This window comes from Oryza brachyantha, chromosome 10 (genome assembly GCF_000231095.2).
Source record: "Oryza brachyantha chromosome 10, ObraRS2, whole genome shotgun sequence".
NCBI classification, from domain to species: domain Eukaryota; kingdom Viridiplantae; phylum Streptophyta; class Magnoliopsida; order Poales; family Poaceae; genus Oryza; species Oryza brachyantha.
In genome coordinates this window covers 2526973-2544221 of record NC_023172.2, presented here as the reverse complement: position 1 = coordinate 2544221, position 17249 = coordinate 2526973, and the positions used below count along the sequence as shown (strand labels likewise).

General features: G+C 43.6%; 1 protein-coding gene across 1 annotated transcript; it reads right to left on the bottom strand.

Moving 5' to 3' along the window:
* Positions 1–2251: 2251 nt before the first annotated feature.
* On the bottom strand, positions 2252–7721 carry LOC102703248 (maspardin). Its single transcript, XM_006661596.3, has 8 exons — positions 7566–7721; positions 6302–6427; positions 5200–5298; positions 4652–4794; positions 3718–3826; positions 3390–3497; positions 2960–3100; positions 2252–2883 (listed from the first exon to the last, which is right to left on the bottom strand). The coding sequence occupies exons 1-8, from the start codon at positions 7644–7646 to the stop codon at positions 2536–2538; spliced, it is 1155 nt and encodes a 384-aa protein (XP_006661659.1). The 5' UTR covers positions 7647–7721; the 3' UTR covers positions 2252–2535.
* Between the last annotated feature and the right edge of the window lie 9528 nt (positions 7722–17249).

Below are 17249 nucleotides of genomic sequence, written 5' to 3'. Positions count from 1 at the left end.
AATTTTAGCTATATAGCAATCTCAGGCAGCACCCTAACCATAAACCATTTCACCTATATGATCTTATATTTTGAGTGATTCTTCAATTTTATTATTTTGACTATTTATTTTCAAACCATGTCACGCATATTTAAATCTCTATATGATCTTATATTAAAAAATTGTCAATTACAAGGTTGCAGTTCTCGATGAGATCTATAGGAACCTTCTTCGTCCGAGGCCATTCAAAAATTTAAACCATTCATTTGGGCGACAAAAATTTCAAATGAAAATATTGTCAATTATAAATTTGTATATCAACTTAATGTCTAGAACTTTATGTAGAGCATATCTTAATCCGAGGTCATTTGAAAATTTTGATAAAACCAAGGCACTGCCTTGTGGTGATCCTGTCACCACACCGGTCGTATCGTCGTCGCCGAGTGGTGATTCCATCGTCATGCTGGCCACATGTACCTTCACCATCAAAATTGTCATTGTCGGGTGGTGAGCTCATCACCATGACTGGCTACAACCATCCTCGCCACGCCGGCCGTTCATGACTTCATCGCCACGGTGACCGCATTCACCCTCACCGAGTGTAATCTTGTCACCACGATGTATTCACTGCAGACTGTTGACCTGCCACATCGCCCCAACCGTCGACGCCGCTGTTGGACATTCGCCATCCTACGATCAGCTACCTTTGCAACTACCAAGTGGTGACCTCGACGCCATGTCAGCTCCATCCATCGCCATCGCCGAGTGGTCGCCTCGCTCCCACGCCTGCTGCCATCACTGAGTGGGAACATCATCCTCATGCTAGCCACTTCACCACCAACGAGTGGTGACCTCGTCCCCATGGTGGTCACCGTCAAGTGGTGACTCGGAGAATATCTAAAAGCTAAGTCTTTCTTTGTCCTTACCCGAGTAATATTTTTTCTCTCTGCCTCAATGTCTCAATTGGTTCTCCATTGAGCAATGAGTCGAGGCAGCGTGTTATATCATGTCTATTTTTTCAAATTTTTTTCAAATTTTTTGTTCTGGTAACTGGTAAACTATCTAAGTGGAATAAATTTTATGTGTGAAACTCAGCTCTGTATATATGTATTTTACAAAAATGAAAATAAATACTTACCCTACCTGTGCCTGCATGGCTGCACTGTGAGCCGAGCGTCGAGCCACAACCGCCGAGAGGCCCACGCGCATGTGGAGTCGCGGACATGGCCTGCCAGCCCATTCATGCAGTCGCAGCTAGCCGCCCAGCCGGGAGTTGTCCAGGTCTTGTCGCCCTCGGCCGGTCTCACACCGCAAAGACGGTAAACTAGATAACCGAGCCAGATAAGTTTTATGGGGATAAATCTCTTATCTTATGAAATTCTCTCATTTAAAACCGTTGAAAAAAATATGAGTTTCATAGGGATGAAACTTCTCTCTTATCTCATTATCTCATAAAATTCGCTCATTTAAAACCGTTGAAAAAAATAGTCAAAGAAAATAGCATTGGAAGTCTCTCGTACTCTTTTCTGTCTATATTTCAAATATTGATGTATCTTTTAAACTATTTATGTTCTATTTGGTGATGGTTTTAGCTTAATCCATGAATTTAAGCCCTAACGAATTACTTAAATTAAATCATGTTTTGTAATCATTATCAATTTGCTAAAATAGATTTACCAAATTGTATACGATAATTTTTGACCAGGCATATCCTTTGCTAAATACTATATTCGCCAAGGTGTACATTTTGATCGGCGTGTGTTCTCAGCTACCCAGAGATTTATCAACCATACTACTCCCTCGGTTGATCTGTTCCCACCGTTTCATATTCAAGTTACATTGGATGTATCCCTAGTTAAACCTCTTCGTATTCCAGGTTGCATTGGATTTATCCCTAGTGAAATCACTTCATGTCTAACCAAATTTACTGAAAAATATAGCAATACTTTCAAACACAATATTCAATTTTAGATGTAGTTAAACTAAATAGTTTTTGTGGATGTTAGTACAGTTTTCTACCTTCACCTAGCGGTCCCAAAGGAGAAAAATAGAGAAGGAATAGATTAAAAAGCAAGTCCTACAGAAATAACAAAGGTAGATAATCTAACTGAATATCAATGTAAATATCCATGTCGAGAAATTATCACAGGATAGTAATGTTCGGTTCCCGGTAGAGAGCCGATGGCAATCAAATATAATAATAGACATAACAAATCAACTATAACAATAAAAATAACAAATATCGATATATGAAAAATAAGTTGGATGAAACTGTACACAACCTTTTATGGTGCAACTACAAGAAAATTGAGCAATCGTAATGATGTCTCAGGAAAATCAAATTCAATTTACAGGCCTAGAAACACAAAAAGGGTCTAACGAAGAAACAAGAGATAATATACAAACATACAAAATTTGATCTCTGGTTGTTGATGTGCCTTTTCCCGTTGGCAGCGACGAAGCTAGAACCCACTCCAAAGCAGTTATGACAATCATGCCATGATGATATTCTACAAAGCGAGTTCTACATAGGGGCAAAAGAGGTGATTTCCTACTTCATACGTCCAATACCTGTCTTGATGAAATATACAAAGCAGCCGCATAGTAATGATGTATCAAGAGGGCACATAGTGAAGCTTGCATGGTTGACCTGACTGTACCTAGAATGGTATTGGAAAGCATTGTGCTCGTTGGTATTGATTCATCAGAATCATGTGATTCTGATCCAGAATTCTGTGTCTCATGATCATGACCCCCTGACCTAGGGTCTCCATTGTCGCCAGGATGACCATCAAAGTTGTTTCCTCCATCTTTTTTATCCTTTGAGCTCCCAGCACTGCCATTATGTGTGAAGCCTTGAACAAGCTCTGGCCTAGGTTCTACTCCAACTCGCCTCAAATGTAGCTGTCATTTTTTTTCCAGAGTTGTCATTCATAAATCCTTCAAGAACGAAAGATTGCAGAAAATGCATTTACACTACCTGAAGATACAAATTAACCTCATCTGGACGTGACAGGAAGGGAAAATCTCCACCAGACTTTAGTACTGCACGCCTTGCACCTGGGTATCTTTCATTCACTTGGTCCTTTAACTGCTGAGGAACAGCAGAGTAGTCGTTTGTCTGCACAAATATGTTCAGCACACAATGTTAGTATTCAAGGGACAGTTGCTACTGATGGTATCAAATTAATGCTTGATTGTAACTTCTATGGTACGAAACTTTGACATGCTTATCTCTCAGCATACCTAGACATACTGATTAAGAATGATTTTCTTAACATCATGCTAACCATAGATTACATCTCTCAACTATTGCTGGCAATGAATAGAACAGGGAACAATAAAAAAGATCCTACATAAACAGAAATACATGAGGATTCCGTTCTATTACTTGAGTCGAGGCAACTTACATCCATTATAGTGATGAGTGAATCAGGTAGCATTAATGATCCAACTGATGCAACATTAACATTTAACATCAACCTTGAAGAGAGATCATCTCTTGACAATGTCTCCACCTGGGATGCAAATTTTAGAGTTATTTGTTAACAGAAACAAGCAGCGCGGTAAAATAGAAGAGCAACATTGCCTTGTCAACCTTAGTACTCATCTAACTAGAAATATCTAACAATACAATTTTAGATTAAGTTTGAAGGCTCATACTTACAACATGTATGAAATTAGTTTAAAGTTATTAATGCCAAAATATCAAACAAAGTGTTTAAAGTTGATTCCAACCTGACTCACAACAAAATCGACTGAGTCAGCAATGAATGGTTCATGAGGCCCATCTCGGATTCCAGACAATAAGTACCTCTTCAGCAAAAAAGAAGGGGTCCAATTAACGCTGCAGTATGAAAAAAGTTGTTTCACAGAATTATTCTCTATTAATTATATGCAGTAATAATAAAGTACATTTTCATATGCAAATTATTGCCCCACCCCCACACCCATCTTTTCGCTTATGCTTATAATTGAAATTTTGGATTTTAAAACTTAAATTTGGAGTTAATTTTTAGAGTTTTTTCATTATAGTTTATTTTCCAGCCTTTGCTTTTGGATCACTAAGAACACGTGAAAAAGTTTAACAAATAAAAATTATTTTATCATTAATAAGCAGCTTTGCTAAGCTTAATTTCAGAAAATATGTTGTGTCAGCTAACATGTTGCGATTTTTTTTTTCTGATAGAGATGTAATTTTAGTTGAACAAAATGCTTTTTGCCAAAGGACAGAAATCAGATAACAGGGCGTTTGCATGATCATGGCATATGAATAGGCCATACATAAAAAGTTAACCTAAATAATTTTTTAATAGGTTATACAAGCAAATTTTTATTTCAAACATGCAAATCATATGAAATTGTATTTAAATATTAAAGTTTGAACCAACAAATTATATGGTGAACCTATGAAGTACGGAACACATGCATTCCAGGATGAAATTAATGAACGCCGGTGAATCTTGTGTCTTTGGTCTAGCTCGTTAGGCTCGCGAGCAGCTCACGAGCCAGCTCGAGCTGGCTCGTTATCTCTAACAAGCTAAAATGCTAGCTCGACTCATTAGAAAAATAAAACGAGCCGAGCCGAGTTTGTCACAAGTCGAGCGAACTAACGTGCCACGAGCTTTCTGTCCACTCCTAACTATAACATAATTTGAGAAAGAATACATACACAGGAGACCATGGCGTAGCAGCAGCAAACTTATGTGTCTCAAGAAAAGTATTTGATAGGACCAAAGACTTTACTCTCCTTGGACGGTGTTGAGCAAATATTTGTGCAAGAAATCCACCAAGAGATGTACCATAAATATGAACCTATTTGTCAGATCATAACATTTAAATTAGTACATATTCATTGAAATCATTCAGAACTAAATTAAACAAAACCAAAACTTCTGCTATACTTATAAGGAACAAATAAAATAACCCTACTAGAAACTGTAACAAAGAAGAGAATCATGCAAAACTGGAAACTTCAGAAAAAAATATATATAAAAAGCAGTTTTGCCAAACAAGGAGGTAAAGTCAAATTGTTATCACATTGTTCGCAGCTGATTGTACCACATCTATATTATCAATAATATGAAAATCCTGTGCACATTGCAAAAGACACACAAGAGTGGAACACATGGAATTTTTAAAGAAGCAAGTCGGTAATTTTATTTAAGACTGCAAGGCATTAAAATAAATGAAGAAGCGATAGGGATCCGACTAACTTACATGATGGATATTCATGGAATCCAAAAATTTTTCAAATGAATGAATCCATTCAAGGTGATTCCAAACTTGAGGCACATCGATTGAAATCACTCGATAACCCTGAAAGAGAAGTGAGAAATAAATCTTCAGGTAATGCAATTGTGATAACATAATTCCGCAGTAAACAGGCATAAATAAGGTTTCAGTAATATTTGAGGATGTTTTAAGTTGATGGCGATGTACAAATTCAAATCTTAAATGCTAAAGCTACTGAATAGAAATCTAACGATGTACCACCTCCGTTTCCCAATGTAAAACTTTGTAGCATTTGATAGATTCGTATGGATGTTAATGAATCTAGACATATATATAAACAATTTACATTGATCAATGGGTGACTCTAGGCATAGCCAAAACATTTTACAATATGAAACGGAGGTAGTAAATATTTTGGATGTCTTCAAAGATGAATACATCTAAATCTACCAAAGCTGTGCCAAGAATTCAAAGGATTCTTAATTATACTAACACTATAATTTTAATAAAACCAAAAGGTTAAGCAGAATATCCCTCAGAAATCAAAATTGCATTGTGTATTAATAATCCCAAATCAGTTCAGATCTTCATTTAACTTCAAAATTTTAGTAATTTAACATAAAAAATGTTTTTTTCTAACAGCTACATTATTGTTTGCCAGATTGGTTGAGCAACAGGTCCAAGGACTAAGAGTAGGACTTAAGTGAGACAAATGTCTTTGCTGTAGCAATTTTTCAAATACAAAATTGCATTAATTAAGGGTCAGTTTGGTTGGATGCAACACATTGCCACCAGACGGTAGGCATGCCACACATTTTTAGGCTAGTGTTGGTTGGTTATTGCAATTGTGCCAAGCTACACTTTGTTTGTCTATGGACCCACATGCCATACACACGACTCCTAGCCAAAGTTTGCCACATTTATGGCCAACAAATTGTTGGCCACACTTGTGGCAAAGTTAAGTAAAAACTAATAAACATATAGGTCTATATTTGCACGTATATATGAACTCTCAGAACTGAAATCTAAAACTAGAGCAGCTATCATGAGAAAGAAATGGAAGATATTCATCAGTCAAAGTAGGCACCTTCATGGAGAGGGACATGATCTGTTTGTAGTACACATCAGCTGTTCCTGCAATTCCGGGAATGCAGACAAGAGGTGGAACAGCCTTGGGTCCAAAATCATAATACCGCCACAATTTCGGCCCAATCTACAAAACATGCAAAGATGGGAAGAGATTAAGTCTAGCCAACCATATCCAATAGTTGAAAGCACGTTGAAAAAAAATTACGACGACGGATAATTTCTTCAAAGATGCATGCATCAAAAACTAGAATCTCAAGAAAAGAGCATATAAACTGGTCAACCGTATGAAATAATTGAAAATTCTTGCTAAAGAATTTGAAGGCAGCTTTGCTCTCATCAGAATGGTGCTGTGTCAGCAAACAAGTAGTCAAAGAGAAATTAATCTAAGATATTCTATTATGCATAATAGAAGGCAAACGCACATATGTCAATGGAAAATAAAGAAAAACGAAACATATGATCAACAAAAACTTTCTGAGCCTGGCATACCAATGGACGATTCCATTATACATGGCAAGTTCATATGACATCACTGATGTCAAATTAGCACACAACCACCAAGAATGCACTAAACCAAGACGCACTCTGCAAATGCAAGTCAACAATCCGAAGATAAAAATAAAATGTATGAATGACTCCAACGGGGATCAAATTTGCCCAGCAGCTACTATCATGAATCCAAATCAACCCTAACGGGTAGAAAATTTGATTTCAACTGATCACTAGCTAGTAGCTATACAGATTCAATACAGAAAAAACTTGAATAAACCAGGTTTTTAAGAAATTTAAGCTATAACAGAGTCCTCCAAACTACAAAGTTCTCCTTTTTAAGCTCTAAAATGGGATCATAACCAGACAATAATCTTAAGCTTCTACCTGAATCACCCATGATCATGGTGAGCTGATGATCTAGACAAAAGCACACAGAATGGCATCATTCAGAACTTCAATGCCAATCAACCGAAACGCATTTCCTCCCTCCCTCACACTATAACCGAATAGAACACATAATCGACCCGGTTAATCCGCCCAAATAACCAAGATACAGCCAAAAATCATCCGTTCACCATTATGATCCCGTAGATCCTGCACGCTCAATCCGCCTCCAAATCAACCCAAACCTCGCACGCGCACGAGAACCCTCCCCCACCACAATCCCCATACCGCACCGCACCAGAAAAACCCCCCTACGGGAACAGAAATTCTTTCCGCCGGCAGAGCCAGCGGGAGGAGAGGAGGAGGCTCCCGCCGTGCGCGCTTACCGAGATCTTGTGGAGCGGGACGACGGACTTGAAGTAGACGTAGTCCCCCGGGGCCGCCCCCGCCGCGCCACCGCCCTTCATCTCTGCCTCCCCCGGCCGCCGCCGAGAAGGAACAGCGGAGGCGAGCGGCGAGGCGGAAGAGGAGAGGAGGGGAAGACGGCCGGGATCTTCGCCTCCTCCGCGTTAAAGATGACCAGACGGACGCAGCCCCTCCCTCACTGACAGTGGGCCCCGCGCGTGTGCTGGAGCACCGCACCTGCGGGTGGGGCCCGTCGTCCATCCTGGCCGTCGGGGAATTGGGGGATAAACCACGAGTTCCAGTATTGGTTGACTGACGGGTGGGTCCCGTGCTGGGAGGGACGGGTGGGGCCCGTCTGCAGGGAGACATTGTTGGCGTCGGTTGGCTTGACGCTGGGTGTTAAAGGGCGAGGCGGGCAGCGTGGGGGGATGTGGGGCCCGGCGATCCAGCTTGAGGAAGAGGGGTGTTTTTGCTTGGCGGGTATGGGACAGGTGGGCCCACGGGGTACTTAGGCCATGGGGATCTGGACAATCACGCTTTGTTCGTCTTCTCCGTGGAAGCACCGGCGTTCTCCGATCTAGATGCTGTTGCACTACAGGATTCAAGCAAAAGGCATCCCACCCATGATCAGTGTAAGGATTGATATCAACTAGCAGCATTCCTAACAGCTTATATATCTCATGCTCTATTTTAAAAATAGAGGATAAAGATTATAAATTAAACTCTAACAGAACGGTTATCCTATCATCTATTTTTTAGATGCCATTCATATTAGAAAAGAGAAACTTCATATTTAGATGATCTCTCTTCATCCTTCAAAGAGATATAGAGGATGTCATATATAGATGATTTAGTGGAGTACAAAGAGATATAAAAGATGAAATTGTTTTAGATGATCATCCAAATAAGCATATGGATGATCAAATTTAGATGAGTGTTGGGAATGCTCTAAAGCAATCCATCCCGTCTATATTACCGTACTGCGTGAATTTGCTTATATTTATCTATATATTAAAAATCTTTTAATATAATTTGGTGTAACCTAATTGAGATGTAAACCAAAATAAAATACATTGATCTCTAGACAAACCTCAGGGTAGGTTGGTCGTTTGCTTATAGCAATTATACTGGAATCACATGATCAGAACGGAAGCAATGAATCAGAGTTTAAATTCGTCGTGAGATTAAATCTAGTATGAATTGGTGAAACCTAGCGGAAAAGCGAAATGAAGTATATAGATCTCCTGGTACGTGTGTTAGTGTATGTAGCTAATTCACCTAGAACAAATTGATCAAAGTAATTATTGGGAACCATCAAAATCTACTCTAAGTGGAATTGTTTTTGGCCCTATGACCACCAACTTACATAAGATTTCTGGATTTTTGACATTTTGCTAAAATTTGCTAAAATTGATATTGCCAAGGAACTTCTCAGTGTCTTATTTGGTAAAAGATTGTTAGAAGAAAAAAAATAGATCAAAAAATATGATAGGTTCAACAGAGAAAGAAACCATTTTGATACCATGAGCGTGTGCATGTAGGGAAAAAACTATGAAAAATTGATCTTGATAGTAGGGAGCTAGGGAGCACCCCATGTCTATATAGAACATCACAAGGAATGAAGCAATGGATTTTCTATTTTCGCTCGGGAATCATGATAAGAGAGAGGAAGAACAGCCCGGCTGCTCCTTGTTTCTACGTCTCTTGCACAACCACTGCATAGATTATTGACGATGGTACGGCACGCATAAGGGTACGTACAAAGGGTTCTCATTGCCGTCTCTATCGCTGCATGCTCGCTGATGTGGAAGATGTTAGAACTTATCTCCAGCCTTTTAGCCCAACGGCTAAAGGGGCCTTGATCGCGCCCTGATCGGGGGCGTCCAGCCCAATAGGCTGGTGGGCCCCTGTCACACTGCGCCATATAAAAGGTGTGGAGGCTGACGATGGCACAAGGGACGAAGTTCATCGCCATCGCCACTCCAACCCACAAAACCATAACCGATCTAGAGGGACGCAGCCAGTGACGGGATTGCCACCGCCTGTCACACCCGGAGTTTCGTCCTAAGCCTAAATCGTAAAAAGGAATCCGTAAATAACAATTGGCTTAATCAACTCAGGAAAAATCCCTCTAAAAGGAATTAATTCAATTAAATCGAGGCTCGCAAATCGACTAACTGGATTTAAATTCAAATTGCAGAAGTATAAAATTTGGCCAAACAAATTAATTTAAAACTCGGCAAAAGTGGGGTTTTCCTTTTTCCCTCCTTTTTCCTTTCTTTTCTCCCTTCCTTCTCAAATTGGGCCGAAGTCCAATTTTCCTCCCTCTCTCTTTTTCCTTTTCTTTTTCTTTTTCTTTTTCTTCCCGGGCCGGCCCAGCTGAGCCGGCCCACTCCTCCTCGGCCAGCCCAGCCGCGCCGGCCCCTTCCCTCCGCCCGCGCGCGCTCCCGCCTGGGCCGCCGCTCGGCCCAGCTCGCCGCGTCGCCCGCGCCGCGAGTCCGCGCCGCCTCCCTCCTCTCTCGCGCGCCACTGACAGGTGGGGCCCACCTGTCAATGACCGTTTCGGCCGCCCGCGCCCTCGCCGCGCTGGCCGAGTCCGAGTCCGCCGCCGCGCCACAACCGCCGCCGCCGAGACCGTGTCGTCGCCGACTCGGTCTCCAACCTCCACCTGCCCTAGCCGGTGAAGCCACCCTATAAATTCCGAGCCGCCGCGCGCCGTCGCCCACTTTCCGCCTCCGCCCGAGCCGCCGCCGCGCAGTCGTCGTTCGCCGCCGCCGGTTGATCTCGCCGCCAGCCGCCGGACGTCGTCGTCCAGCCGCGTCATCGTCTCCGCCTCGGTGTCGCCAATCTTTCCCCGGCTCTGTCGCCGCCGGTGGACGCCTCGCGCCCGTCGCCGCCCCTCCGACCCCTCCACCGCACCGCCTCGCCGCCTCGCCGCCGTTCGCCGATCTCGTCACCACGCGTCGCCAGCCACCGCGCGTCTGCGTCATCACCTCCGCCTCGCCCTCGCCGACGCGCCGTCGTCCCTGTCGCCGCCGGTGAGCGTTTCCCCTCTCCCTCTCCCGTTCCCTCCATCATCGCCGCCGAGCTCTCCCCCGCGCCGTCGTCGTCGGACTCCGCCGGTCGCCGGCAGCCCCTGCCAGACCGTCGCCCCGCTCCGCCGTCGTCACGCTGTCCTCGCGCCACCCGCGCCTTCCCGCGTGGCCGCTTCCCGCGCCCGCCCGTCGTCGCCGCCGTCGCCGTGCCGTCGTGCCGTCGTCGCCGTGCGCCGCGCTCGGTCACGCACCTCGTGTTGTCGCCGGACGCCGGTCGTCGCCGTCGTCGCCGGTCGCCGGTCGTCGCCGTCGCCGTCGCGCCGTCGTGCGCCGCCGCCGCCGCGCTCACTGCTCCCCTCTCTGCTCCCCTCTCGCTGACCAACGGGGCCCACCCGTCAGTCACCCCGCCTCTCTTCCTCTCTCTTCTCCCGTGGGGCCCGCGTGTCAGTCTCTTCCTCCCCCTCTCTCTCACCGACAGGTGGTCCCCACCTGTCAGCCGTCAGCTTCCTCTCTCCTCGCTGACGTCAGCAGCCCCATTAATTGCGCAATAATTGATTTAGGACTTTTCTGTTTAGTTAAAAAACCCAGAAAACTTCTAAAATTCATAAGTAATTCATCTAGTCTCCGTTTAGGTCCATTCAAATTTCCTTAAATTCATAAAATTATCAAGAATCCATTAAAAATAGTTTCTTTTGTTGTTTCAGTAGAGTTTGTGCCTGTTTTATTTATTTTTGTGCTTTGTCGCTTAGATTCGGACCCCGCCGAAGAGCCGGTTTACTTCGAGATCGTCGCCGAAGTTCCCCAAGGGCCAGAGCAAGGCAAGTGACACTCATCCTTGAACATATTGAACCCATTATTGCAAATTCTCCGCTTGTTTATTTCAAATATGCATTGTTTTAATTAAAGTACTCACCTTATGCTATTTTCGGGTAAACCTTATTATTATGCCGTTGTTTATCCAACTTTATTCGTTGCTGGACCAGGGGTAACTTGATTAGAGTCAGGCCTAGGTTAATGCTTAGCCATGCTTAGAACAAATAGCTCATGGGATCACATATAATTATGCTTAGTTCTGTTTAGCTGAGATAATGATTCACTACCCGGTTCGGGTTAATGTCAACTAAAATATTGATAATGGTGGGCTATGGGTGCATGGTTTTGAGAGTCGCACCCATGGCGATTAAGGACCGGTTTACGGGAAACCCTGGAAGTCATTAAGTGCTAACCACATGCCGAAATGGGTAAGGTGGGATTTGAAGCATGACTTCGAACTATTTGACGTACCCAGGCAAGGGTAGGCGTGATGGAGTATGGACGGGCAATCGTGGTGTAACGAAAGCTTCTCCTGCTTCCGGATCTACCAAGGCACAAGAGGGGACCGCCCGACTTGGTGTAAAGGAGGGGGTGAAACCTGAAGTGTGGTGCGATTAAATAGGGAGGGTTGTGTAACGGGTCCTATCACGGTCTCCTTTCCGGTATACCATGGTGGTATGTCGGCGCACGTTCAAGTGTAGTGGAGTCGTGTCTTGTGGGTACAGTAGTACACCTCTGATCAGAGTATAAACTATTCGAATAGCCGTGCCCACGGTTACGGGCGAACTCCCAGCTTCACTGTGATTAGTGAACCTTTAATAACTTGAGTAATTGGTTTTCACTCGGGACTACTGCAACGTGGTGTAACGTTGAGTAGTGGTTGGGCCTGTTGCAACGTGGTGTAACGTTGGACAGTGTTGTGGTACTTTACAACTGCTTATTTTATTTATGCTTTACTGTATTTAAATTACCTTTATTCTTTAAACTCTGTTATTTATTTAAACTGCTGCTTTATCACAACTGACCCTAGCCTGTCCTTGTAAATCCCGTTGCATCATTTATTTTCCCCCTTTGTCCGTGTTACTTGTTGAGTACGGTGGTTTGTACTCAGCCTTGCTTAACTTTCCCAACCCAGAGCTAGAAGTCGAGTCAGATGGAGGTGCTTCTCAGGAGTGAGCTGTTCCGCCGTCGAAGTGTTGCCTGTGGACTGGAGCCGTACCCGCTGGAGCTAGTCTACCCCTTTGTTTTTCTTTCCGCTGCATTTCCGCTAGAATAAGTGTAATTTTCAGTTGTTTCTAAGAACGATGGTTATGTAATCAACATTGTCTTTTTGTGTACCCTGGCTGGTCCTGGACAGGGATTTAATACACAATTAAGTTCAGAAATTCGTGTGAGGAATTTCTGGGCGTGACACCGCCGCACCGCCACCTAGCCAGACTACTCCAACCACCGTCCCTGCCGTCAGCCCCAAGACGCAGCGAGGACGATGACGGCCGGTTCTTCTTCTTCATCATCTGTAAGCGGCTCCACTGGTTTGTACCCGCAACCCTAATCATGTTTTGATACCCGTGCAATGTCATCAATTCATACAATAGTAGAACCCTACTAGAGCTAGAACCCTAGATGATTCAATAGGTCCTAACAATGGTATCAAAGCGGGTACTCTAGGGTTTAGTTCTGTTATGGGTTTGGAATCCAAAGAAAAACCGAAAGGGATTCGATCCCAAAAAAACCAATTGGAACAAAAAAAGAAAAGATGGACCGGGGGAGGGGTGAAAACCCTAACCTTCCCGGAGCAGATCTGCCGCCGTGCGCAAGTGGCTGAGGGTCGCTGCCGTGCGCCAGATGGCCAAGGGCCGCCGCCCTGCGACGGATGGCCGAAGGGCCGTCGTCGTTCGGGCGCCGCCGTGAGGCCGCTCGACGGCGGCGCATCCACCCGTAGGCAAGCCCGCGCACGGGCCAGGGGCCGCGCGGCGGCGCTGCCATCTCCGCCGCTGTTCTGTTCCTTCTCTCTCGCTCGACAGTGGGGGAAGGCATGGTTTCGGATGGTGGGGAAGAAGAGATGGAGGTCGCGGGGCCGGCGCGAGATCACCGGCCATGGCGCGGCGGCGCTGGCGTCGTTCGGCGCGGTCGCGCCCGAGAGAGACAGTTGAGACGAGCTTAGGGTTAGGGTTAGGTCGGGGGGCAGCGGTGGCTGAGGGGGTTTTTTGACCTCCCAATTCGGTCGGTCGGCCGTCCGATCGATCAACCCTTGATCGGACGACCGACATTTCTCGGGCCGAAAGACGCCCACGAGGGGCGCGCGCGGTAGCCACTTTCCCAGCCCAGGCCCAGCTTGCGGCCTGGGTGGGGGTGGCACGCGAAGGGGAGGAAAGGCCGGCTGGGCTGACCGATTCCCCATTGAAAAAGTTTACTTTTGGTCCCTAGTGGCCGATTAAATTGGAAAGAAGTCTATTTTGGGTCTCTCGGGGCCGATTTAAATAATAGAATTTGGATATTTTGAATTTTTCTAAGCAATTTGAACCAACGTGAAAATTGTTTAGAGGATATTTAATTGTTTTTCCGCTGCGAATAGATTTTACAAAGTATTTAATTGCATTTCCGCTGCAAATGGATAAAAGTGTGAAATTTGATGTTTCTAAAATTAAATTTCGAACCAACGGGAGAATTTAATTTTAGAGAAATTAAACATGTGCTATGATATTGGATTTTGACCAACGTTTTAATCCCAATATTATAGTTATAGCTCTATGTGTTATGTCTAATTTTTACCCAACAGTAATTTAGGCCTAATGCATAATATTTTATCATTGATTTTGTTTTCACCATACATGATTGTTAGTGGTGGCTACTCCTAGATGAGTCGCAGCACATACATTCCAACCCTGAAAGGAGATAATTACGATGAATGGAAAAGAAAACTTGACCTTGCATTTATCTTGGGAGAGGTGGACTGGGTAGTTACTACCCCATGTCCTATAGAGCCTACTGCACTAGTCAGAGGTGTAGAAGAGTCAAATGTTGACTGGCAAAAGAGAGAGGGACCATGCTCCCCTCGTCATGTCATATGACATGGAACACAAAAGTGGGCCTTAGCCAACAAGAAATGTTTGGTTGTGGTAAAGAATACAATTGACCCTAGCATATTGGGCTCAATCCCAGAGTGTGAGACTGTCGCAGAGTACCTCGATAGAATAAAGGGTCAGTTTACTGGTTCCTCAAAGACTTATGCAATTCAGCTGATCAAGCAGCTCATTTCGCAAAAGTACCGTGGAGGTGGTATAAGAGACCACATCCTAAGGATGAGTGACATGGCTTCCAAGTTGAAGCCAATGGTTTTGGATGGATATCATTGCTGTTTTGGAGACGGCAAATGCAAGCTATGGTGTAATAATGAACGTATTGGTCTTGCTGTTTGCAAGATGAACCTTATTTGTTATCTCTATCTGAAAGTGTGAATGTTGTGTCCTTGTCGACAACAGAAAATAAGAAAAGAAAGAGAACTCCTAATGTCTCATCGAAATTATGGCATTGTCGCTTAGGCCATATTTCGAGGGGGAGAATAGAGAGACTAGTTAAGAATGAGATTCTTCCTCCATTGGAGTTCTCAGACTTAGAACAATGCATAGATTGCATTAAAGGAACATTTGTAAAGAGCATCAAAAAAGTGCAACTCGTTCCACGGAAAACTTCGAGATCATTCGCACAGATATTTCTGGTCCATTTCCTGTGAAAAGCGTGGATGGCTATGACTCATTCATAACATTCACAGATGATTACTCCCGCTATGGTTATATTTATCCAATTAAAGAAAGATCAGAAGCTTTGGATAAATTTAAGATATTTAAGGCTGAAGTTGAAAATCAGCATGCCCAAAAGATTAAAGTACTCAGGTCTGACCGTGGGGGGAGTACTATGGTCGACACACTCCATATGGGCAAGTCCCCAGACCTTTTGCAAGGTTCTTATTAGAAAATGAAATTGTAGCCCAGTATTCTACACCGGGCGAACCTCAACAGAATGGAGTAGCTGAAAGGCTTAACTGTACCCTCATGGATATGGTGCACAACATGATGAGTTACTCCACCCTCCCATTGGGGTTATGAATGGAGGCGTTAAAAACCGCCATTCATATTCTCAACAGAGTTCCAAGCAAATCGGTGCCCAAAACACCGTATGAGCTATGGACAGGAAGAATACCCTTACTAGCTCACCTCCATGCGGGGGGGAGGGGGGGAGTCCTACAGAGGCTAAAGTATTTAACCCAACCATTGGGAAATTGGATCCCAAAACAGTGAGCTGCCATTTTATTGGCTATCCTGAAAGATCAAAGGGTTATCGTTTCTACTGCCCCGAAAATTATACAAAATTGTAGAAAGAGACACGCCGTCTTCTTGGAAGACGAGATGATTAGGGGGAGCTCGGTAGTTCGAGAGATTGATCTTGAGGAGAGGCAGGTGTCAGAACCCGCTCTGTCGACTCAAGAACCTTTCTTCTCTCTACCTACTGATGTCGGGCCAACACCGTCAATTCCGTTTGACATTGTGGTACCAACTCCTGTTGTTACCCCTCCTGTGACAATGATGAATGAAAGTGAGGAACTTGTCGTACAAGATCCAACGGAAACTAGTGCCACACAAGAGGAGGAGCCTCAACAGCCTCAAACAGATAATGTGCTAGAATAGGAGGCCCCTAGAAGGTCTGAAAGAGTCAGAAAATCAACTATTCGTGATGACTATGAAGTTTATAGTATAGAAGAGTCTCATATGCAGGATGATCCCACCTCATATGAAGAGGCCATGAGAAGCGCCCGTTCATCTGAATGGTTGGAAGCCATGAAAGATGAAATGAATTCAATGAAATTAAATGATGTCTGGGATTTAGTACAAATTCCCAAAGGAGCCAAAACAGTAGGCTGTAAATGGGTATACAAAACCAAAAATGACTCTAGAGGGAATATAGAAAGGTTTAAGGCGCGACTTGTGGCAAAGGTTTCACGCAAAGAGAAGGAATTGATTACAACGAGACATTTTCTCCAGTCTCATGTAAAGATTCCTTTAGAATTATAATGGCATTTGTGGCACATTATGATTTAGAATTACATTAGATGGATGTAAAAACAACATTTCTAAATGGTGATTTGGAGGAAAAGTATATATGGCACAACCGAAAGGTTTTTTCATAAAAGAAAATAAAAATATGGGATGTCGATTGAAGAGATCGATTTATGGTCTAAAACAAGCTTCGAGACAGTGGTACTTGAAGTTTGATGGGACAATAAAGAAATTTGGGTTCCAAGAGAATGTTGAGGACAACTGTATTTATTCAAAGTTTAAGAATGGGAGATTTATTTTCCTAATTCTGTATGTGGATGGCATTTTACTAGCTATTAATGATGTCAGTCTACTGTAGGAAACAAACAAATTCTTGTCATCAAATTTTGACATGAAAGACCTTGGTGAGGCTTCATATGTTTTGGGCATAGAGATTCATCGAGATAGAAGAAAGTATGCATTGGGACTTTCCAAAAAACATATATAGAAAAGGTGTTGAAGAAATTCAACATATTCAACTGTAGTTCTTCACCTGCTTCTATAGTAAAAGGCGAAAAGTATGGGGCATCGCAGTGTCCTAGAAATCAATATGAGCTCAAATGAAATGAAAACAAAGCCTTATGCGTCAGCTGTAGGAAGCCTACAGTACGCGCAAGTGTGCACATGACCTGACTTGGCATTTGTTACCAGGTTACTTGGTAGATTTCAGAGTAATCCAGGCCCAGAGCACTAGAAATTAGTAAAGAAAGTCTTGCGTTATTTG

What these genes read in the sequence shown, in the direction of transcription:
- LOC102703248 (XM_006661596.3), bottom strand. Translation starts at nt 7,646, where the DNA reads ATGAAGGGCGGTGGCGCGGCGGGGGCGGCCCCGGGGGACTACGTCTAC. An exon ending in GCTACGCCATGGTCTCCTGT is followed by an intron (nt 3,827 to 4,651) that starts GTATGTATTCTT and finishes TTCATACTGCAG; the next exon opens with CGTTAATTGGACCCCTTCTT. An exon ending in TCGATTTTGTTGTGAGTCAG is followed by an intron (nt 3,498 to 3,717) that starts GTTGGAATCAAC and finishes TTTGCATCCCAG; the next exon opens with GTGGAGACATTGTCAAGAGA.